General features: G+C 37.4%; 2 protein-coding genes across 2 annotated transcripts in view; both read right to left on the reverse strand.

Annotated features, from left to right (window-relative positions):
* Positions 1 to 25744, reverse strand: part of Diaph2 (diaphanous related formin 2) — an 826225-nt gene that overhangs the window by 658239 nt on the left and 142242 nt on the right. Inside the window, exon 7 of the mRNA XM_048336944.1 lies at positions 6880 to 7019. Within this exon, the coding sequence (XP_048192901.1) occupies positions 6880 to 7019 (140 nt within the window). The remainder of the gene's footprint in view (positions 1 to 6879; positions 7020 to 25744) is intronic.
* Positions 2159 to 3288, reverse strand: Rpa4 (replication protein A4). Its single transcript, XM_048336945.1, is given in 2 exon segments — positions 2159 to 2731; positions 2734 to 3288. Coding segments are annotated over 2 exon segments (873 nt in total). The 5' UTR covers positions 3179 to 3288; the 3' UTR covers positions 2159 to 2303.

Genomic DNA, 25744 nt, shown 5'->3' on the forward strand with positions numbered 1-25744 from the left:
CTTTGAACTACAATCCTCAGATCTCAGCCTCATAAGTACCTCAGATTACAGGCAAAAGCTACCTGCACCCAACCCAGAAAATAATTTTAAACCTCCTAATTATATCTTCCAGCTTGGCAGTTTTGAGGAAAATATATGCTTTCCACTCTTCTGTTTGCAATATAATTTTCCTCAAGGCATATATCTTTAGTATATTTACTGCAACAGTACATATTTATGAGGTTTTCTAGATTTTTACCCTCTTCTTCTGAAGACAAATGCACATGAAAGATACCATTTTCAGTGCTTCTGTAACTGATAGCTTATTTTAATGGTCAATGAGTTAAGATGCTTAGACAATATAAGCTACACTAAAATGTATAACTAATGTTAGGATAAAATATAATGCTATTATATAAATAACTAAAAACTTTTATTCTGGGTAAAAAAACAAATAATTTGCAAGAACATTATTAGAAAATTTAAATGAATTTAGAAAAATATCACACAGGCACATTAACATTTTGCAAAACACCTGTACTAAAAGATTTGAATTTCTGTAAAAAGTTTAAAATTTCACAAAACAATTATACTAAAACATTTGTATCAGTTTCTGCTAAACTTTGTCTTATTCCTATTATTACTTTTTGAGTGAACTCTAGGAAAATATCCTATTAAATAACACCAGTATACAGATAGAACAAAAGCATATCAAACTTATTTTTCATGCATGTGTGTTCAGGCCCTCACACAGTGGTCCTGAGGTTTGCTTGTCTTTTTCAATCAAGCGTGGCACTTACAACTTTTTACTCCAGCCATAAGGATTTTTGTGTGCCAATCCAGAGGCTTGAACTGAGGGCCTGGGCACTGTCCCTGAGATGATTTGCTCAAAGCTAGTGCTCTACCATTTGAGCCACAGCTCCACTTCTGACTTTGCTCCCAGCAGGAAGATTTTTGCTTTGTGCCAATACTAGGGCTTGATTTCAGGACCTCATACTGTTGCTTGGCTCTTGTTTTTTGCCAGTCCTGGGGGTTGGACTCAAGGCCTGAGCACGGTCCCTGGCTTCTTTTTGCTACAGCACCACTTCAAGCTTTTTCTGTTTATGTGGTGCTAAGGAATCGAACCCAGGGCTTTGTACAAGCTAGGCAAGCACTCTACTGCTAAGCTACATTCACAGCCAGTTGCTTGGCTTTTTCACTCAAGCTTGGCACTTTACCACTTGAGACACACCTCCTATTCCAACTTTTTTGTATGTGGGTGCTGGTCCAAAGGCTCAAACTCAGGCCCTGAATGCTGTCTTTGAGGATTTGTACTCAAGTCTAGCACTCTACCACTTGAACCACAGCTCCACATCTGGCTTTTCATTGTTGGTTAATTGGAGATAAGAGTCTCAACAGACTTCCCTGCCAGGGCTGGCTTCAAATCAGAATTCTCAGATCTTGGCCTCCTGAGTAGGAATGGTTACAGTGAGTCACCAGTGCCAGGCTATCAATCTAATTTAATCCAAATATCACACTACTACACTTTGTCTGAGTATGTGCGCCAGTCCTGGGCTTTGAACTGAGGGCCTGGCACTGTCTCTGAGCCTTTGTACTCAAGCACAGCACTCTACCACTTTGAACCGCATGTCTACTTCCCACACTTCAGTTAATTGAATGTAACAGTCTCACAGACTTTTCTGCCCTACTGGCCTCAAAATAAGTAATACAGCAGTATTTTTACATTTGAATCAACGATTTCATCTTTCAAATATTTGAATGAGTCAATTATACTCTCAAAAAAAGTAATGACTATAGTAATCTAGGTCCAAACATGAAACAATAACTAAAGAATTTTTTTCTCATCTCTTTGATAGGTCCTTGTCTCTATCTGCCTTTATTTAATAAACATTATTTTAGAGAAAAACAAAACAAAAAATAAACTTGCACACAATTAGTAACAGATCTCCTGGTCTACAGTTCTTCCAGTTTTATCCATCCTAAAGTATTTCCATTATCCTGCTGATAAACTGAAAGCTTAGTCAATCTGTTCATCTTTCTGAGCTTCAGTCAGGAAAACAGAAAAGTTCAAAACAGTATGGTTTTCTTTGAGCTTCAAACAGTCAGCAGAACAGTAAACTTCAAAACATAGTAGAAACAAGTTGATAATGTCTGAATTGCCTGTTGAAAAGTTCCTCTTCTGAAAAGTCAGCATGTCAAGGGCAGGAGGGAAGGGCATCTGGATGATGAATATTTGCTTCATTTTCTCTAAGGGCAGATTTGAAATGCTCAGCATCCACAGTTGTGTGGATATGGCCCTCATGGATCAGATGCTTGATGGCTTGCTAGATATTCTCATTTCTTGGGCTGGGGAGCTCTCGGTGCAGATGGCTGAGACTCTTGCCCTCCACTAGGGTGCATTCCTGAATCAAATGCATCACCTCCTCCATGTGGGTGGACTCGGGAGGAGACTCAAGACTGCCGCCACTCTTGCAGCTGCTCTCATTACCACTGCTCTTATGGCCACTCTTCTCGCGGCTGCTCTCGTGGCTGCTGCTCTTGTGGCCACCACTCTTATGGCCAGTGATCTCATGGCTGCGGCTCTTCTCGCCTCTCTCCCAGCTGCTAGCCTCATTCCCACCACCAGTGGTGCCGGCCAGTTCTGGCTGCTTCTCAGAGGCAAGGCTTTTCCCACTATAGACTGGGTAGGATTTTCCCAGAATCATATGTGCACTCACCGTTTCCAGAACATGGATGGTGAGCTCATTCATGTTTGTAACGGGTGGATACACGCTATCTTAAGACTATTGGTTCCACTGGATCACTAGAGAATGCCCAACGCTTTCACATAGGCCCCTACCATCAACACAGTCACCAACTGCACACTATTCTTCTCATCAACATCCTCAACTGCATCAATTGGCTGTGAGGTCATATCATCAATTTTATAACAAATGAATTTTGAAGTGATCTCAATCTTCTTGACAACTCCAATAACCAAGACACGGCCAACTTCATACCCATTAAGGGTGAACACATTATTCACCATAATGGAGGACAGAAGCTGGTTTACACTACAAGGTAGAATTTCCTGGACACACTGCCGGATGGCCTTCCTAATATGGGGAAGTTTGCCTCTCCCTGGTGACTGTTTGCGGCCTTCGCTAGCCCCACTGGAGGCAGACATGCTGGCAGCACTCCCATACCTGCTCTTTTCCATCTTGAAGATAGCCTCAACCGAAAGAGGACACAAGATCTACCCAGCTCACTGCTGCTCTGTGGACTGCTTCCACAAGCAAATATGGTGCTCTGTCTCCAACTCTGATATCATCAGCTTCTGGTTTCAAGCCTATCTCACGATACATGGAGAACCAATCAACAGAGTACAGAAGGCTTAAGCAAATCAGGGCTTTCCACATACTCACCAGGATGCCACTTGTTGCTAGTCAGACTTCTTAAAGCCACACACGATTTGAAGCATCTCAGCATGTTTATGAGTCATCATTACTACTAAAAAATCTGCCCCGTTCGTCATATAATGTCAAAATTTCTAGTTTGCTTTAATTTTTGAGGTATACTCTTCCTATATATAGCAAAAGTTACTTTATGATTTGCCCAGTAGTAGTTGGTCTAAAACTCATCATACTCCTACCTGGTATCTCGATTGATATGATTATATATGCACTACCACAGCCAGTTCTTCACAGTCAGCTTCTTCTTCCTTTTTCTCATTTATTTTTCAGTCGTCTGACTTGAACTCAAGTACTAGGATAGTGCCCAGTACCTGAGCGCCCACCTGAGTCACAGTGCCACTTCTAGACTTTTCTGTCGTTATTTGGAGAAAACGATCTCCCAAACGTTTCTATCAGGACTGGCTTCGAAGCATAATCCTGGCAACTCAAACCCCTGAGTAGCTAGGCATGAGCCACCAGCACAGGGCTGGTAGTTTCTTCTTTGATGACTCATTTAATAACTACTTCAGTTGATCAAAAGAAATTTTTAGACAAAGTATTTGGAAATACTTTACTAGTGCTGGTGGTTGTAGTACAGTAGAGATTAGGAATAAACTCTGAATAATCCTCTCAGAACTCACATGCAAATAATACTCTCAAAGAACTCACATCACTTGCTCAAGTAATTAACTTTGGAGGCAATCTGGTAGAAATGGAAGTATTGTCACTTTTAAACATTATAATATCATAAAGTAAATCTCAGGTTATTTCCATGCTTATAACGTTTTCATAAACCTATAATTTCAAATAATTCTTCAAAATGAACTATAACTATAATTACAATATATATGAAACATTATATAAATCAAAACTAATGAGCTTTTCAATTAACTTTAATGTTGTTTGTATAAAAAATGTACAAAATTTGGACTTAATATGAGGGGAAAGCCAAGCACATGTGGTTCATACTTGAAATTCTAGCTACTCAGAGGGCTGAAATCTGAGGATAGCGGTTAACAAGCCACCCTAAGCAGGCAAGTATGTGACATGCTTATCTCTAATAAGTACCCAAAACGCTAGAAGTGGAACTGTGACTGGAACTGGTAGACTGCTTAACTTGACCTTGAAAAAGATCAGGGTTAGTGCACAGGTCCTAAAATAAGCCCTAAGACTAGCACAAAAAAAAAAATACTATTGTATTCTGGGGAGTGAGAAAATCCACCGTGCACTGTTAAAGGTGACAGATGAGTTTTATTAGTCAGTTTGCAACTGGCCTTGCCCCTGGCTACCCAAGAGCTAGGAGCAGCCTCCAGGGGGCGAGTTTCTTTCCTTCCTCCCTTTCCACAGGCTTCACCAGTCCACAGCCTCTCTACAGGCCTCTTGTTCTCCACAGGCCTCTGTTCTCCATAGGCCTTTCCCCACTCCAAGGACCTCCACTTTCCATGTGGCTCTCCACGGGCCTCAGCTCTCCTCGGGACTCGGCTCCATCTCCATCTCCATCTCCGCTCCTCCGACCAGCTCGGCTGGGCTCTACTCCTCCAACAGGCACAGGCTCTGGACACCTTCGCAGACTCATTTCAGCTCTGCTCCGTTCTGCTCCACTCTCTGTCTGCTCTCCTAGGGCCTCTGGCTCTCAGCAGGCCTCTCCTCTCTTCCGGCCTACATTCTCTGCAAAGACTCGGGCCTCCCTCCGGTGCTTGTCCGAGTTTGGGCCTAATTTGTCCTCAGGCCTGGAGGATCGGGCCTCTACACAGGCCCAACCTCAGGCCTCTCCCGTCCGTAGGCCTTTCCACACCACAGGCCTGGGGCTTGGGCCTCCTTCATCCGAAGACCCGGAGGGAGCCTGGGCACTGCTCAGCAACACAAGGCACCGGCCTCATGCCTTGCTCTCCGAGTCTCTTCTCCTCCTTTCCAAAATTCCCTCTCTCTTAGTTCCCCTGGCTGCCTGCAGTTGGAGGGTGGTGGTTCCGGTCCCCTCAACGTGGGGAAATGATGACAACATGGGGCAGGGCTTCCCCACCCCCAGGTTATTACAGTACTTAGGTACAATTACATTTTTCCTTGTGTGTTTACATGTGTGTGTATTTGTGTGTGTATACATATCTATGTATAGATTTATACACATATAGACATTATACACATATAGACATTATATGTATATGTAAATATTCTACATATAGATGTATATATGCCTATATAAAATAATGAATAATATCTCACAAGGTTTTGTATACTTAATTCAGAATTTAAGATTCTAACAATTGTATAAGCACATCATCAAGCATTTTATATTATGCTGAACTTTTTTTGTCATTTTATTGTAGTAGGTCCCATCAATATAAAGGCTTTGGTTAATGAAGAAACATCATTAGAATCCTTCACTGGCAAGTAGCCTCTTCTTTACCTATCCTTTGTAGTTAACAGCCAAAATGTACAGCCTGTTAAAGAGTATGTTAATCTCCTTTCTTGTTTGTTTGTTTGTTTTTCTTTGTTTTGGTAGTAGTATCACTAGAGCTGGAACTCAGGACCTAGGACCAAAATGATGTCCCTTACCTTTGTTGTTCAAGGCTAACACTGTCAACTAAGTCACAGTTTCACTTCTAATCTTATGCTGGTTAACTGAGCTAGTTTCAATCCTCAATACAGTGTTCTCTCACCAGTTGCAGGAATTTTATATCTAAAGCTTGTATTGAATATTAAATAAAACTTGCATAGAATATGAAATGATATCTCAACTCTAAAAGGAATAAAATATCCAGCTACTGCACTTACTTTTAATAATCATTATGTGAGTTACATTAATAGGTTTCCATGTAGAGGAAGATATTTTTGGCCCTGTTTCATAGAACCAAAGAGGAATGAAATATTCAAGTAGTATTTCAATTCTTAAAAATTAGTAAGCATTTTTTTTTTTTGGCCAGTCCTGGGCCTTGGACTCAGGGCCTGAGCACTGTCCCTGGCTTCTTCCCGCTCAAGGATAGCACTCTGCCACTTGAGCCACAGCGCCGCTTCTGGCCGTTTTCTGTATATGTGGTGCTGGGGACTCGAACCTAGGGCCTTGTGTATCCGAGGCAGGCACTCTTGCCACTAGGCTATCTCCCCAGCCCATTAGTAAGCATTTTTAATGCAACTTGAGAGAAGAGATGGGAGGGGGATGTGGGGGAGAATGATGAAAAGGGTGACATTGATCAAGAAGCATTATACTCATAACCTGACTCATGGAATTATAAGCACTTTGTACAAGTACTTAAAAATTAAATTACACAGTTTTAAAGATTCGCTTAACCACATGTATTTTTAATGCTTAGAGTCTAAACACTGCTAGGCTAATATCATTACTGGTCACATTAGCTAATATTATACCTTAGCTAAGTTTGAGGTTAAAGTCACATACCTGATTATATTCCCAAATTGCTGACTATACAATATAAATTGTGTGTATCACAGCAAAATGATAAGAACCACCTACCTGACAGGATTGCTGGTTAAAGACACCCTCAGCGATTCCAGGCAGTTAAGAAGTTTGTCATCAGAAATTCCAGATCGTAATTCATGAACATACTCTTGTGAAGACAGGGTACATTCATGTTTGCTATTTTTCAGTCCACCCTAGGAAATAAATAGAAAATGATTTCAATAATTTTTAAAAGTTTTAAGATCAGATAATACATAGATGTAAATAATTTTCTGTACAAAATATTTTCCTATTCTTTGGCTACACTAGTAATTAAAGCCAGGGGGGAAACGTAGTATACTTTTGAGCTATTTTATGCAGACACTTTTTTTTTGGAATCAGGGCCTGGGCACTGTCCTTGAACTTCTTTTGTTCAAGGCTAGCACTCTACCCCTTGAGCCAAAGAGCCACTTCCAGCTTTTTCTGTGCATGTGGTACTGAGAAATGGATCCCAGGGCTTAATGAATGGTAGGCAAGCACTCTACCATTATGCCATATTCCCAGCACTCCAGACAAATTGTTTTGTTGTTAGCTGTACCAGTCATAGGACTTGAACTCAGTCTATCGCCAAGCTTGTGAAATTTTTCAGAGTTAGTGGTTGTTTAGTAGACATACATGGTATGAGAGTAGAATGTCTGGCAATTATTTTTTCTTTTCTAATTTATTCCTTTCATTGTTGCCAGTCTTGAGACTTGAACTCAAAACCTGGGTGCTATTCCTCAGACAAGAGTCTCACATATTTCTATGCTCAAGCTAGCTTAAAACCACCATCCTCAGATCCCATCCCCCTGTGGAACCAGGGTCACAGGCATGAGTCACCGGAGCCCAGCTTTAGCCCCGAATTTTTTCAGTAAAAAATGTAGTAGGAAAATTATACAACATAATATTTCAAGGTTTCCTAATACGTTTTAAAAGAAAACTATACTGCTTGTGATCTTGAACTGAATGGATTACTGGCTCGAACTCTAGAATTTAAAAATCCAGGATAAGGATTAATGTTAGTGAAACCACATTAATTCTAGGTATTCACATTCCATTCTAAAACATATAAAAATTAAAATTTAATGCAAAATCAAAATTTATAGCAAATATCAAAATAGAAACATATTTTGAAAGCACATGAAAATTTATTAAAATATAGAACAAACTAGTCTGGACTTCAGATGTTAATTACTCAAATCAATCTAAAAGGATTCACCATTTTCCAAGTATCTCTACCTATTACTTCCATGTTGGAGATTAACTTTAAAAAGTCAAGAAAGAGCTGGGTACTGGTGACTAAGGACTGTAATTCCAGCTACTCATGAGGCTGAGATCTGAGGATCACAGTTTGAAGCCAGCCTAAGCAGGGAAGTCCATGAGATTCTTATATCCAATTAACCACCAGAAAACAGGAAGTTGGGATGGGGCCCAAAGTGATAGAGTACTACCCTTGAATAAGGACAGAGCCCAGGCAGAGTTCAAGAAGCAGGACCAACAAAAAGTGCACGAAATGAATTTATGTATTATCAACTAATTTCTAGTTTAAATTTCCAATATAACGCAGCTCCTTGGCTTCATCACCTTGCTATAACAATATAGCTACTTCATATAATAGCCTTGGAGAAAAATACCAATATATTGACTGTACCAAGACCTTAAATCTTACCTTCTAGATGTCACTAATTATAACTTCTCTTTTGCTATACTATAAATGTAGTCTCAAGTACAACTCCCACTTGAGTAATTTTGTAAGTATATGCAAATTATACTAACTTTTAAGAATATTTGCATTTTTAATGTTAACAAAGAACAGCACCTCCTCAATTTAAAAATAATCTACCACTACAAATTCAATACAATACCCATTAATATCCCAACACCGTTTTTTAATGAAATACAGGAAGCAATCCAGAAATTCATATGGAACAATAAAAGACCTAGAATAGCAAAAACAATCCTAAGCAGAAAGAACAGTGCTGGAGGAATTACAATACCAAACTTCAAGCTGTATTACAAAGCTATAGTAATAAAAACAGCTTGGTACTGGCAGAAGAACAGACCTGAAGACGAATGGAACAGAATTGAGGACACAGAAATGAACCCATAAAACATGCCTACTTAGTCTTTGATAAAGGAAGTAAAAAAAATAGAATGGAAGAAAGATAGCCTCTTTAACAAAAGGTGCTGGCAAAACTGGTTCAACACCTACAACAAACTAAAACTAGATCCTTACACATCACTCTGCGACAAAATCAATTACAAATGGATCAAAGACCTTGATATTAAAACAGATACCCTGAAAAAAACTAAAAGAAGGAGAAGGAGAAACACTTGGGCTCCTTGGCACAGGACAGAACTTCCTTAACAAAGAACCAGAAATGCTACAAATAAAAGAAAGGATGAACAAATGGAACTGCATCAAACTGAAGAGCTTTTGTAGGGCAAAGGACATAGCTCATAAGATAAACAAAGCCCACAGATTGGGAAAAGATTTACTGGCCATACAATGGACAGAGACATCCTATCTAAAATATATGCAGAACTAAAAAAATTAAACTCCTCCAAAACAAAACCGCAAAGAACCAATAGCCCCTTCATCAAGTGGGCTAAAGGCTTACAAAGAGACTTCTCTGATGAGGAAATGAGAATGGCCAAGGGTCATATGAAAAAGTGCACTGCATCACTGGCTATAAAAGAAATGCAAATCAAAACAACATAGAGATTCCACCTCACCCCAGTAAGAATGTCCATTATCAAGAAAACTAACAATGACTAATGTTGTGGGGGATGTGGCCAAATGGGAACCCTACTTCATTGTTGGTGGGAATGTAAACTTGTTCAGCCATTCTGGAAAGCGGTGTGGAGATTCCTCAGAAGGCTAAACATAGAGCTCTCCCCTATGACCCAGCAGCCCCACTTTTGGGCAATTACCCAAAAGACCACAAACAAGAACACACTAAAGCCTCCAGCACAACAACGTTCATCTCAGCACAATTTGTCATAGCTATAATATGAAAACAACCCAGATGCCCCTCAGTAGACGAATGGATCAGGAAAATGTGGTACATATACACAATGGAATTTTATGCCTCTATCACAAAGAATGACATTGCCCCATTCCTAGAAGAACTTGAAAAAAAATTATACTAAGTGAAGTGAGCCAAACCCAAAGAAACATGGACTCTATGGTCTCCCTCATAGGGAATAATTAGCACAGGTTTAGGCTAGTCACAGCAGAGAATCACAAGAGCCTAATAGCTATGCCCCTATGAACACATATGATGCTAAGTGAAATGAACTCCATGTTATGGAAACGAGTGTTATAACACTGTTGTAATTACTTTCAACATGCCATGTGAAACCATAGCTTCTTCTGTTGATGATCCTCTTGTATCCCCTTCCTGTGGTTGTTCCCGTGTTATCACTCTATCTCATCTGAATACCCTGGATATTGTATATACTGCTATTAGAACTAGGGAAGTGAAAGGGAATAGCAAAATTGAGAGACAAAGGATAGAAAGACAAACGACTCCAAAAGCAAAACTTGCAAAACCATTTGGAGTAAACCAACTGAACAACTCATGGGGGGAGAGGGCAAAGGGGAGGAGGAGGGGGGAATGAGGGAGGAGGTAACAAACAGTACAAGAAATGTACCCATGGCCTTACGTATGAAACTGTAACCCCTTTGTACATCACTTTGACAATAAATAATTATTATTAAAAAATAACCCACCACTGGTCTATTTTGAATTCTAAAATTCCCATGAAATAATAAACATTAAAGGCCTAATAACATCTACAACATTTAGGGGATTCTATTTTCTTCATAGCTCTATGACAACATTATCACTATTATAGCAATCTTTTTTGTACAAGGAACTTCAGATAGGACAACCACACAACACTGTATCTAAGTTTAGTTAGCCTCAAGAAAAGAATACTTTTAAACTTTGTCCACAACAATTATTACATAAAAATGCAGTTTTACATTTCACCTCCTGTATTTTTTTTTTACAATGGCCTTATTCCTTTGTTAGGAGATAAGTGGGTATTGAAAAAGTAGGATGGATTGACACATAGATAATGTGGTTAAATAAAAACATTACTTTGAAATGATTTCTATATTCCTATAGTTTGGAGGTATTTTTTTGTTGTTTGGTGTGCTTATTTGTGTAGGACCCGGGGCTTGAACTTAGGGTCTAGATATTTCTGAGCTTTTTAGCACAGTGGTATTGCTACAGCTCTACTCTCAGCCTTTTGGTGATTAATCAGAAGAGTCTTATGGAGATTCCTGTTGGGACTGGCTTCATACCATGAAATCAGATCTCAACCTGATGATTAGCCAGAATTACAGGTGCAAGCCACATTGCCCTGATATATTCCTATAGTTTTATCTGCCCGTCTCCTATTTCATAAGGAATAAAACCATGAACACTTGTAACAGTGTAAATACAGAGCATAATTTTCAAGTTATACTCTAATAGTTATTTCTATAACATTGTACAGTTCATTAGGAGGGAGCTGTTTACTACATGTACCACTCTGAAAAGCACTAGTATAAGAAATTAAAATTTTACAAGTCTACAGTCTAATAACACTTTAATACAATCTTTAAACCTATTCTATTGACTAATAGAGCCTACTGATGATACCCTGGAGGATTGTATATTTTTTCCATTTGGTATGCCTTGAAGATTTTTAGTCTCTCATTTAAGTACCAGCACAGAAGTCTTCTTTGCACATTCTAGTTAATCTTCACTTTTTAGATCTCATGAACATTATTAACTTTATGTAAGTTTATCATGTGCACTGTACTTTCAGAACATACACTATGAGGCAGGAATATAGCCTGCCTTATTATCACTGTATTACCATATAGTAAGAAACAATTTAGCACCCTATGAATACTCACTCCATAGTTTCTCTAAGACTGATGGATAATAAATTGCAGGATAGCAGATGAATTTGGAACTGCTTACATTTCTAAGTAGATTCTAGCTCTAGGGATGTTTATTAATTTACAAAATCAAAAGATGCCTAAATTAGTATTTTTACAATTTTCCATAGACAATTAGATTACAGGACATTGACTTGGTCGATGATTTATGGATGGATTCAAAATTTGGGTAGAATATTGGGAAGTGATGGAATTGTGGAAATTAGAGACATGGGGAAAAATTGAATGCCAGATGCACCTTTGAAGGGTCTATCTTGGCACTGGCTTCCTCCTGTCACTCTGTACTTCCTGGATACCATGATGTGAGAAGTTATGGTCTGTCAAGTGTTTCCACCATGATGATTTTGTCTCCCTTATGGCTCAAAGTAATGAAGCCTAGCCAACCACAGGTTGAAACCTCTGAAACTCAGTTGAAATAACTGTTTCTCACAGCAATAAAGAATCTGATTAACACAGGATTGTTTCAGAATATTATAAGGCCTATGAGTTTTGAGTCGAATCTATTCAGAAATACTGAGAATAGAGCAATTAAACTAAGCTATACTGCTAGGGACAGCTTACCCCTTCAACACATAGTTTGAATCGTGACCCAATCACTTCAATTTTAGCAACCTTGAATAAATCTATTAAATAATCTCTGTAAACCAACTAGTTCAAATAAGGTATAGAGGTAAGAAACACATACACCTTATTTTGTTGTGAAAATTAAGACTTCACATAAAGGATGCAAAACAGGTATTTTGTATGTATCCTATTATGGACACCAAAAATGTTAATTCCTTTTTTTCTACTTAACACTGTTCCTTATATTTTAAATTATGGACAAATGTGTCAGCTCATCATCTTGGAGCTCAACCCACTCTCAATCCCTGCTACATAATCTCATAGAACATATTGAAAATACAAAACTGTGCAGATCAAATAACTTTTGCCAACCTTGATAGGATTTGGGGGTTTCACACAGTTTATATTTGAAAAGTATGAAAACATGATGGTATGTTGAGGCTCGACTGGCCCTTGAAGGTCAGCACTAATAGGCTCATTACAGAAATAAACAATCCAGCTCAAATAGTTATATTGCAGGAATAAAACACAAATATGATGGTGCTCAAACCATTCCTTTTAACTACCATATGATGCTTTCCCTCAATATTAAATAAAAGATAGAAGCAACAAGTGTTCAATGCTGAGATTTCTATTTTAAAATGTCAGTGTCAAAGTATTTTTAACATGATCAATACGGTGAAACATGGTATTTAAGAAATCACCAAAATACAAAACAGTCAAAAAGATTACACTAAACCTCACTGTACTTAGTAGGGTTATAATAGAGGAATGCCTTATTATTAACATCCTGTTCAGATACTTTACAAATACAACAACCAGATAATACATAGATAATAATGGAAATTTTAATTAGCTTCCCTGTATGAGATTAATGAAAACTGCCACTGTGCCCATTTGATCTTTAAAAAATAATGCAAACAAAGTTAGCAATTAGCATACATCATACTAGTCTAAATCTAGGTTTTTAAAAAAAACTTCCCTAATTTGAATCCATTCCGTAATTTGAAAACCATTAGCATAGAGATACTTTTTAGTATGACTATGCTGTATTATTATAAACCAGTAACTAAAAGTTGTTGTTTGGGGTCAGTTTATTAATCATGCTTGCCATACTCTGATATGAAATATTAATATTCTAAAAAAAAGCAATGTTCTGAAAAGTATATTTTAAGTATAAAGATGACCGCTTCTGAGTTTAAGTTATCTTCACCCAAGTATTATCTTTCATTCCATAAGGTAAAAACTAATTTACTTTAAAGTTACATAGTTCTTATTTGAAATGAACTATTGATTATACACTGGGATGTTCAGCTATAGCAGGAACACAGATAGCAATTATTATCAAGAGTGTTATAGTCAAATAAAAGGGTAATACTGTCATGACAGCAGTAATATTGTCACTGTTATTGACTGTTTCATGAACCTTAATGTAGTCAACTTTCCTTGGCTATCTTAATCGAGTGGGCTTCTTATCTTTCATTTCAGTTCTATGAAAACACAATGTTACAGATTAACAACTTTGGAATTCTACATACAATGGTACACATTATTTTTTAAGAGGTTCTGATAACTTGCAAAGTATTAGAAAATTGAGAAGCCATTTTCCTCATCTGTTCTTTGAGTTCAAATTGGAAAAGGAAACACAAAGTAAGTATCCTCTTCAAGGCAATCCACCAATGTGTTCTAATAATGATATATTTGAGTGAGGTGTATAGCTCTAAATATATTACCAAACATTTAAAATGGCTTCTATTTATTTAAGGAAACCATCTCTCAAAAACATGAGTTTCTTAATTCACTGAAAACATTAAAAGTAACCTAGATTTACCACACCATCTCAAATAATTTTGTATGAAATCTGCATTTAAAAGGACAAAGGGTGAACTGACACAACAGTGATACTCCAAGACACTATGTTGGACATGAACTTTAAACTTGGAGGGAAGGGATTCATGGGGAAGGAAAAGTGGGAGAAACTAAGGGAAGATTGTAACAATGTTCAACAAGAAATGTACTCATTATCTTACTTATGTAATGAGCCCCTCTGACATCACCTATACAATAAAATTAAATTAAAATATAGTAACAAAATACACAAAGAAACAAATACATAAATACAAAATAATATTTTAAATGCCTGACTAAAAAACTGCAGTATAAAAAAGGTCAAAATAATCAATATGCATATATAAAAGCAGAACAATGAAACCTGTTAAAATTGTTTTACATAGGAAAGATAAGGGTGAGTGATGGTGGAGGTAATGTATGAATATGGAAATGTCATAATAAAACATCCTTATACAACCTAAGGTATGTGACTAAAAAAATAGGATCAACTGAGGCTTATAAAAGAAATCTAATTTTCATGAGATAGTCACTTGGTTTCATTTCCCATTGTAGGAAACACTTTTAAATGTGAAAGCATTTCCACAGGTTAAAAACAATATGCAAAAAGAGGAAGAAATATGAAAAATTCTAAAGCATCTTTATACCAATATGTTTGGCATATCCAGTGACTTCTTTGTACTAGTTAAAGATAGGCACAAGATTGAAAACTTAATCAACATTTATAAAATTCAGACAAAAACTATGAAGATATTTAAATAAAATGTATTGCCTTCCCTGCTTCACCATTCATACATCCAACCTCAAGAATAACATTACACATTGTAACAAAGCTAGTTTAATACTTGTATAACTTACAAATGTTTCTTACAGCCCAGCAAGAAACTACATTTTAAGTACATAATGATGCTATAAGACTATAGATGAAATAAAGAATAGTTTCCTCCCCCAAACAATTACTCATTTTTTTTAAAACACCTGCCATATCAAACAATTTAGTAAAGGCTATAAATCATCATTCATTTCCTTCTTTAGCTATTGGTAGATGCCTATAGTAAAATAGCAAAATCAAAAACAAACAAAGAATTGCAAGTAGTTAATATGAAAATAAATCCATGTGTGAATTGGTACTGAATGAGACTTACTCATTAGGTATCTGCAATAATTTACATTTCTATAGCACATACTTTTCCATACACTGTCTCATCTAATTTTAACAAAAGATGTTAACACATATGTATTTTTTCTAATGTTAAAAATGAGGCATGGAGAATTAAGACATGTGTGAGACTATGTAATTAGCAAATAATTGTTTGAAGACAGGCTATAACCCAAACTACAGAGTTCCTTTCTGAACACATCAAAAAACACATCCAAGAGACATAATGTGTTCAAAATGGTGGATTATAACAAAAAGAGAGAAAGGAGGAAAGGTGGCTGAATTTCCTCCACATTCCTTACCCTTAACAGTATTATGAATTTGGTCAAGTCATTGGCTAAAATCTATTTGTATCTTACAAAATGGGAATAGCATAGTAGCTACCCATAGTCTTGTTATTAAGATAAAATATGAACTTTTCACCCACATGGTGTTGCCCTTGGAAAATAGTAAAGCCTTTCTTTCATGCTTTCTCTGGATAGTACACCAACATGATGTTCATCAAAGTTGATGCAGACAAATAACATTCCAGTTTTCTAAAAAAAAAAAAAAAAAGAGTCTGAAGATAGGAGAATGTTCTTGATCTAGTAAGGTAAAGCTCAAAAGCACCATTAATGAATTAGTATAATCACTTTTTCTGAAAAACATGACCAGTCAGCTGTTGCAAAACTTGTAATGTTTTTAAATTTACAAAAGTATGAAATATGGAGACTATAATACTGTTACCTGCTTACAAATGACAAATATTATTTCTACCAATTTTGTTTAGAAAAAGCCCTGGTGTACAGTAAGCATCCAATGCTTAGTGGTATGTATTATTTGTTAAAATGATCTATGTTCTTTATCAATTTCTTAGTGAAATAAATATTGGCATTATGAAGTTATTAATTTCTGGTCACCTATATTATTCAAGTAGAAATGACCTACTGTTTGTTTTTTTTCTGAGATGGTTGAGAAAAGGCTCCTACTTTATGTAGAAGATTAGACTCTTATTTTCAAACTGTACTCCAAGGATCCAAAGAGCTCCTTGAGGTATCTTAGAGGCTCAAGAGGGAAAATGTGAAAGGAAGGATCATTGGGAGCTTCCTAATCCTCACCTGCCTTAATAATGGAGGTATTTGCACATTTATATATTCATATTCTACATATGAAGTCTTAGGGAAAAGCAGTTCTGATGTTAAATAAAGTTTAAAACACTGAGGGAGATGATCTCAATATTCTTGCTGTTTTGAATCTGTGATTCAAAGGATGCCACTATATGCATACTAAAGAAGACATTTCTTTTCTCAAGTATAAAATTTTAATTGACCACCATATTCTTTGCACATACATTGATGATTTCAGTTTTCAATTTCTTCACAAAATGATGCCACCGAAACATAAGACACATAATTCCTTTCATAATACAAAAGTACCACTTAACCTTTACTGAGTTCTCAGGAGGTTTCAGGCTCCTTAATAAGAGAGAGAAGTGGAGGTATACCCTTGCCACAACACAGTCTGTGCTCTTTGGTATGCAGTGAGGAACAATAGCAAAACATTATCAGAGTAGGTAAAGTAGTGTGTGAGTTAGAAGGACAAAGGACTGACTATTTGAGAGGAGGCCAAGCAGTCTATCTATAATTCTGCTCATGTACCATAGAGAAGGTGAATTTCCACATGGTACACAAAATGATACATTGAATTGAAACTCCTCTGTACAACTACTTAAAAAGTATACAAATAAGTAAATAGTCTTAAGTTAAAAAAAAAAAAACACTGGGAGAGAATAGGATATGGCATTTGGGGGGATTAAGTAGTAGGATCAATAAAACTGGATCCGGGGCTGGGGATATAGCCTAGTGGCAAGAGTGCCTGCCTCGGTATACCCGAGGCCCTAGGTTCGATTCCCCAGCACCACATATACAGAAAACGGCCAGAAGCGGCGCTGTGGCTCAAGTGGCAGAGTGCTAGCCTTGAGCGGGAAGAAGCCAGGGACAGTGCTTAGGCCCTGAGTCCAAGGCCCAGGACTGGCCAAAAAAAAAAATAAATAAATAAAAAAATAAAACTGGATCCCAGGGATAATGGGTCTCAAACTAGGACTATTGAACATAGTCATAATGGTCTATGAGCCATGGAACGTAATGAAAAAAAAAATTCAGTTTCATTTCCTGATAAGGCAAAGGTAAGAATAAACTAGATCCCTGAATAGCCAAACTTCCAGCCAGTGCTTAACCACTGAACACACTACCCTTTATTAGTAGTAATATAGTTGTGTTGAGGATTACCATGAAGAATAGTTTACTCCTTGCTCTTCTTTTTCTCAAGAACTGAGACAGTAAGATACTATGGAACTAGGGATCAAACTTTTCCAAGTGTTTAAAACACATGACAGAATGGGAATCAACTAGCTTTATTCCTTCCTCCACTAATCACATGAAAGAATATCATAGTGAACACCCTGGAACTTTAACAATTCTCCTTCCTGACCCTCTCCCAGACTATCACCAAGCCACGTGCCAGTTGAAAAAAGCAGATATTCAGCTTCCCTATCATTTGAGGAGTTTGTATGAAGCATATACTCACAAACAATTCAAAATACTTCTATAAGTACAAAGAAAAGAAGCCAAAAGAGAAAAAAAAAACCTGGACAAAGAAACGACACGCTTCTTAAAAAAATAACAACAACATGCAAATGCTCAACAAGTATATGAAAAATGCTCAATACCACTAATCATTAGGAAGATGGGAATCAAAAATTATAATGTGGCCAGAGACAGGTACCTCACATCTATAACTACTCAGGAGGTTGAGATCTGAGGATCAAGGTTCAGTGCCAGCCCTGAAAGGAAAGTCTGTGACACTCTTATTAAGTGGTAAAGCACTAGCATTGAGCACAAAAGTATAGGGAGAGTACCAGTCTCTGATTTCAAGCCAGAGAAATTGTGTATACACACACACACACACACACACACACACATACACACAGATCCACAATGACATATTGTCTCCGTCCTATTAGAGTAATTATTCTCAAAAAGACCAAAAATACTAAATACTGGTTAAAGTATGGAGAAAGGGGGTCCTTTTTATATTATTGATAGGAATGTAAATTGAATAGCTACTATGAAAAAGAACTATGGATAATCATTTAAAAATTAAAAAGAAAACTATGATTTGGTCCAGCAATCCCACTAACTGGTATATATCCAAATTAAATTAGTATGCTGAAAAGATATCTGCACTTATACTTTTTCAGCATTATTCCTAATATCCAAAATATGGATGCAAATCAATAAATAAAATGTTGTGCTAGTACATATTATATTGTTATATATACACATGACCTCACTCATACATAGAATCTAAATGAAATGAAGTTATATGTATAGATAGTAGATGGTGGATATCAGAGAGTGGAGTTGTTACAGGTGAGGAAATGGTCAGAGATATCAGTGAAGCAATATACATTTACAGATAGAGATGAATAAGTTAAAGAGCTGCACAGTACATTGGAAGACTATAATTAATGATGATATATTTCTGAAAAGTACTCAGAATTTGAATAAATTATTTCCACCCTGAAAATACTGAACTAATGCTTTGCTAATTAGCTACCTTTAACTACACACTTCACAATACAGTATTGTACATGCCAAACGATTCAATTTTATGTCAATTATAAAAATAAATGTGAATGAAAGGAATTTATGAACAGATTTATATTTAGAAGCCCATAGCAAAAGTACAGAACATAATTGTGGGGCACGGCTTGCAGCCTTAAGAAGCAATCAGCGGGCCCGCCTGTTTTCCCAGCCCTGGGGCCGTGTGGCTGTTAGCCCTGCCTGCCTTCCCGTCCAGAACCTGAAAGGCGGCTCTAACTGGCCCCGCCTCCCAGCCTTGGGACCACGTGTAGCCAAGATGGCCGCTGGTGGTGAACCCTGAGGCGGGTCCTGTGGGCTGTGACTTAGATTTAGGCCATCCCTTAGGGAGGTTCCTCGGCCCCAACCTTGACGGACAGCTCAGGCCGCCACTCATAGCCCCTAGCTAGGTGCGCTACACCCCTCCCCTTCCTGCCGCTCTCTGGCCTTTAAAAATGTGATTCCTCCCTGAATAAACAGACTGCATGAAACTTTCTCCCGAGTCGTCTGATTGTCCTCTGGTAAGGGGGAGGGGGGACAGGGCTGGGTGCAGGCGGCTTGCCGACTCTTTACCTTCTCTTGGCTTGCCCCGTTGGGGTATGCTCCCCGCCTCTCCCGCTGGCCAGGAGAGCTCTGGGGGTGAAGGACCCCGACACATAATATTTTCCAAAGAATAATTATGGATATGAAAGAGGGCATTTTAATCTTTATTTATGTAACTACTCAATTTTCACTTTCTCTGACCTAAAACAATGTACATTAAAAGTGAATACTTAGGTATAGTAAACCCAAATATTCATTAACTGACATATTTAGAGAGAAAGAATACTTCTGTTTAGAATTTGGGGGGGGGGATAGTATTCAACATTGATCTCACGTCTAACAGCTTATATATGTTATGACCTGGGATGAGAAAACCCACTGGTTAAAGGTGACAAAGGAGTTTTATTAGTTGGTCTGCAAATGCCTTGGCCCATGCTACCCCAGAAGTAGGAGCAGTTGTAGCTTCCAAGGGAGTGAGGTTTTTTTTTCTTTCTTCCTTTCCATATGCTTCTTTCCACAGCCCTCCCTGCAGGCCTCTTGTTCTCCACAGGACTCTTATACTTCACAGGCCTCGGTTCTCCCCAGGCCTCTTCCAGGTCTCTCTGCTGTCAGCAGGCCTCCACTCTCCATGGGCCTCAGCTCTCCTTGGGCCTCCATTCTCAGCAGGCCTCCACCCTATATGTTGAAGCTTCTGTCCACAGGAAGAGGACTTGGGCCTCTCTTGTCCACAGACCGGGACTCTCCTTACCCAGGCAATGATTGCCTCCATGAGGTGCCTCTTCTCTCTCTTCTCTCTCCCCATCTATTCTGGAAATCCTGCCCCCTTATATCCTGCTTGCAGAGGGGGTAGCATTTCCTGTTCCCTCAGTCTGGGACAGGATCCCATTTTAAGCTCTGTGGTGGGGCTTGGCAATGATGACAATGTGGAGCAGGACTTCTTCCTCTCAGGTTATCACAGTATAATCACAGACTATATTTACATTTGAAATGGCCACATTATAATTGATTCACTGGAGGCTGTGAGGTTTGAACAGAGGAGACTTCAGTCATGTAAATTTTATGTAGATCCAGAGTCTGTTTATCAGAACAATAAGAATACACAAGTAAAATTTTTAAATTTCATTATTTATCATCATTTATCACAGGAGTTTTTTTGAGATGTAAACAGAAATATAAAGCACATAACATCATGCTAGATATAGTTAAGTATAGAATACATATTTAATCAACAACATTCTCTTTTCTTTAAGTAGTGAAATTGATGCCAGGGCCTATCCTAGTGCTCTACAACTGAGCTACATCCTCACCTTTTGGGTTCTTTTTAAGTAGCCCAGGACAACCCCAAGTCAGGATACCTCCTGCAGTAGGTGCTGGTATTACAGACATTTGTTACTACACCTGGTATATCTACTTCTTGAACATAATGTGTGCCACAACCTTACAAAGCTAAGGATTATGTCCATTTTATAAATGCAAACACTGAAACCCACAAGAGTTTAGAAATTTATCTGAGGTCAAACAGGAAGTAAAAGAGATCTGAATTTTGTCCATTCCAATAACCCAAAGGGCCTACAAGGTTCTGTGTAAGTTTGACCCTACCTCCTTCTAAACTTCAACTGATTCTATCTGCATTGCTAGATACTATATCACAGCTCTAACTCACTCAGACTGGATTACCCCAAGCCTACTTGACATTAAATTCTATTCTTTCTGCTCATCTCAAATGTTGTGCATACTTACTGGCTTCCCACCATTCTTACTTCATCCTCTCATAGAGACCTTCTCAGACTATCTTTTGTTTGCAGCCCACTATTAAAACAGCTGTATACATACATAGGCAGAGATGGCAGGATTAAGGATTAAGACCAGCCTGTAGGGAAAAAAGTCAGTGAGGCACTGTTTTAATAATCCCAGCTATTTGACAGGCAGAAGTAAGAGGATAACACCCAGATTCCAGTCTAGACAAAAATCAAGAGACCTTATATGAAAGGGAAAAAAACCCAACAAACTAAAAGCAAAAGGACTAGTGTTACAAGTCAAGTGGTTGAAGGATTGGCCATCAAGTGTGGGGTTCTGAGTTCAATTCCCAATGCCAAAAAATGAACTAAAATACATGTCTACACACAAATACCTTGCCCTACATTTGGGAAGATGAGTTACATATAGGTGACCATCATGAGACACAATTATGGGATAAACTTTTGGTAGAAACACTACATAACATACCACATACATGCTCTAACCTAATGACACCAAATTTCTCCACTTTGGGTGCATTTTATTAAATCAGAAAACAAATCTCTAGAGTCATGGCCTTACATAAACGAGAGACTCAACTATCTTGAATCACTAGAATCCATAAATCAGTCCATTTCTCCATCTGGCCTGCTGACAAGTAAATGTTGAAGAGAAAGCTGTGTACAACGTTTTTCTATATGGGCTCCCATTTCAAATACAGTAATAGGAAAGAAAGCGTGTGCTGACAAAAGAAACTCAATGGACTGGAAGTTGTGGTTCTTAGATTTTAAGCCCTGCACTGTACCAGTTTCGTGTCCTAAGACACATGCAGATGATCTGGGTGGATCTATTTCCTCTTCCTATGAAAATGAGGGTGCTGGGATAAAAGAAATATATAAGAATGCTTATTACAACTTGAAGATTCCATAGTTCTAAGGAATAAAGATATTTTATGACACCTGTGTGTTAAGAGGGTCAGCATCAGACTAAAACAGGGCATAAATTGCTTACTCAAATCCTTAAATCACTGAGAGCATAATTCCCCCAAATTAGGACATTTTTGAATTTTAACCTCTGTCCCTATATAGATACTAAATATTTTTATCATTGAAATTCCTACTGCTCCCTCGTTCTCAGTGTCTTGATTTCATCTACTACTTATGATAAATTTCACTTATTTGGTAGATTTCCTCAAAGACAGTGACTTTTAAATGATTTACACAATTCTGTAGCTCAATGTGTTACACACTATGACAAAATTACTGAAAATGGCAGGGTTAGAGAACAGAGTTACTTTTACTAGTCTGTTTTTCATTTACTGAAGCATAAAAATCTGCATGGGGAAGCATTTTTATGAGATATATCATATAAATTAGTAAATGTAGAGATGCACATCTCACAACTAATTTGTGACAATTCAAACAAAATGTCATGCACCATTACCAGTAAATATGGCAAAAAGAATTTAATTTGAAACATTCCAATACATTCATACAAAAATGTTTCTTAGAAAATTAAAAAATGATACAAGCTCACTATCAAACTGAGTGTGTGAAAGGAAAAAGAGAATAAAAACTAAAAGGCAAAAATCCCATTCTTGTTCCAGAAAGTAATTACTGCTATGGCCATACAAAAAGCACAAGCACTTACTGGTCAAAGCAGAACCAGTCTGCAATCTCCCCATACAAGACAGTTTCTACACTAGAAATGTAAAAATTTGAGCACAGATGCATGCTTTGTATCTACAGAAAAGTATTTTGTGCATATAAGACATTCATCGAGTCAGTAACTGGTGGTTCATGACTGTAAATCCTAGCTATTCGGGAGTCTGAGATCATGGTTCAAAGCTACCCTGGCCCCTGAGCCCCTTATCTCCAATTAGCCATCTAAAAACCAGAAGTGGAGCGGTGGTTCAAAGAGACAGAGCACTAGTCTTGAACACATAAGCTCAGGACAATGCCTAGGCACTGAGTTCAAGCCCCAATACCAAACAAAAAAAGAAAAAAGCTATTCATAGAAATAAGTAAATTTATGCATGATTATACAGTTTTAGCTTCTATTTCAGATGGTAGTTTTCTCAATGTTTTTTGTTTTTAAAAAGCACTAAAAATCTAAGTATACTAAAAACCAAGTTTTACAGTATCATCCGATGTTTGAGGATAAGTTGACATTTTCCATAGTTGAAAAACTACACCATAGAACATGTATGATTTCTTTAAACTGTCATATTGGAAGAATGTTTTCATATTTCTGTATATTCTACATAATCACTTCAGTACCTACCTAATATTCCTTTGAACGTAACTGCCAAACAATAAGCATTTCTCTTTTTCTTATTTTCTGCCCATTACAATATTTTACTAGTATAAACAATCCACCTATGAAAAACACTTTTCCCTTCTTTTGGATAATTTCCTTAGGATAACTCATCAAAGCACTATACCAGAGGGGTCAGTGGTTAACCACATTTTGTATATTCTGTGAAATTGCTTTTCAAACAGATTTAATGCTGCCAGCATAACAATGTAACATACAAATTTTATGGTAGTAAGTAGTCCCTTTTATTATATTCACCTGAAGAGATTAAAATGATACCTTATTTTCAAATTTTTCTTTGTTACAATTGGGTTTTCTTCCCTGTCCTGATTTTGTTTTTCCACATGTATACTGACTTTTTTGGTATGATTCTCCATCTGAATCTAAATGTTTCTATCATATTTTAGATACTGCTTCAATATGAGTAATATTAATCCCACACAAACTTGTAAATATTTTTCTTATTCTACTATTTTAACACTTTTCTACTGAATATAGAATTCACTCATAGTTGAAAATTTTATCTTTAAAGACATCAATTAATCTGAGGCTTCAATATTTACTTTTACTCTATGACATTGACATACAATATATATTATGGACTTAATTTGTCCTCATCTTTATAGATTAATTATTTAGTGAACAGGATTGCAGTGCTCATCTTCTCGCCATTATATTGTACCTTTACCAATAATGAAAACATATTCTATTTCTGAGTCCTCTAACAAATAGAAGGAATTACAATGTGTGTGTGTGTGTGTGTGTGTGTGTGTGTCACATACACTATATATAGTAACTGAGGAATCATGGTTGTTGCCACTTTTCATCATTGGCCATTACATCAGTGGACACAATTGACATCAAGACTGAACCAGTTCAATATATACCATAAACAAGCAGTGACTGCCATGAATCACATTATGCATGTATGCTCATACTAGGGATTGGATTAAGGCTCTCATTTTCTTGCTTGGCTTTTATGCTCAAGGTCAGTGCTCTGCCACCTGAGCAACATTTCTACTTCTACCTTTTTGTTGGTTAGTAGAAGATAAAAGACTCTTGGGTTTGTCTGCCCAAGCTGGCTTAGGGTTTTGTCTTGGTTTTGTTTTTCCACAGGTACTAGTGTTTTAATTCAAGGCCTGGACACAGTCCCTTAGCTTTTTAGCTCAGGGGGGTGATTTAACATTTCAGCTATAGCTCTACTTCTGGCTTTTGGGTGGTTAATTAAGAGATAAGAACATCACAGACTTTCCTACCTGGGCTGCCTTTAAACCTCAAATCTCAGTATCCTGAGTAGCAAAGAATACAGGTATAAGCACTAAGCTCCCTGTTCGTAGGCTGTTTGTGAGCCACAACCATCTGTGCTTGGCCTCCTGAGAAGATTCCACAAGGACTTAGCTATAGATCACTTTCTCTAGTGCCCTGAAATTCAATATCAAAGCTATCTAGAGGTACTTCAAGGGAATCAAATATGCATTGTCATTTTGCTTATTGTATTACTAAGACCTTATATTCATCAAATTCAGTTATATCAGCCAAAATAATGTGCTCTTACATGCATAAACTTTGCTTCAAGTACTTAATTGACTAATGGCAAATAATCTTAACAACAGGAAAAATTTAGATCTGGATATTACATACAACCGGCATATGGTTGATTCCCAATACATAATTAAAAGGAAGGTTAGCTCTCACAAATTAAGTGTACCACACATTATATAGCAAGTTTTAACTTACAAGCATTTTCAGATAATATTGAATCGTTTGATCCTCAAAACAACTATGTCTGATACACAAGGTAGATAAGGACAAAACAAGGAAATGTGTGGAGCTGGTATAGTAGCTCAGCCTTATAATCCTAGTTACAAGGGATGCAGAATTCTGGAGATTGTGTTTCAAGGCCAACCTAGGCAAAAAAAGTTCAGGAGACTCCATCTCAATTACTAGGTGTGGTAAAATATGCCTGTTAAAGGAAGCACAAGTAAAGAGATAGAAGCTTAGGCAAGCTGGAATATAATAACTAATGCAAAAGATTACAGACTTGGCTCAAAGGCCCTCAGGTTCTGTTGGGGATTCACGCTGCCCTTCCCCCAGCCCTGGGGCAGTGTGGTAGGGAGCCCCTCCCACCTTCCAGCCTCAACCAGAAGAGAAGCA

The sequence above is a fragment of the Perognathus longimembris genome, chromosome 28 (genome assembly GCF_023159225.1).
Source record: "Perognathus longimembris pacificus isolate PPM17 chromosome 28, ASM2315922v1, whole genome shotgun sequence".
NCBI classification, from domain to species: Eukaryota; Metazoa; Chordata; class Mammalia; order Rodentia; family Heteromyidae; genus Perognathus; species Perognathus longimembris.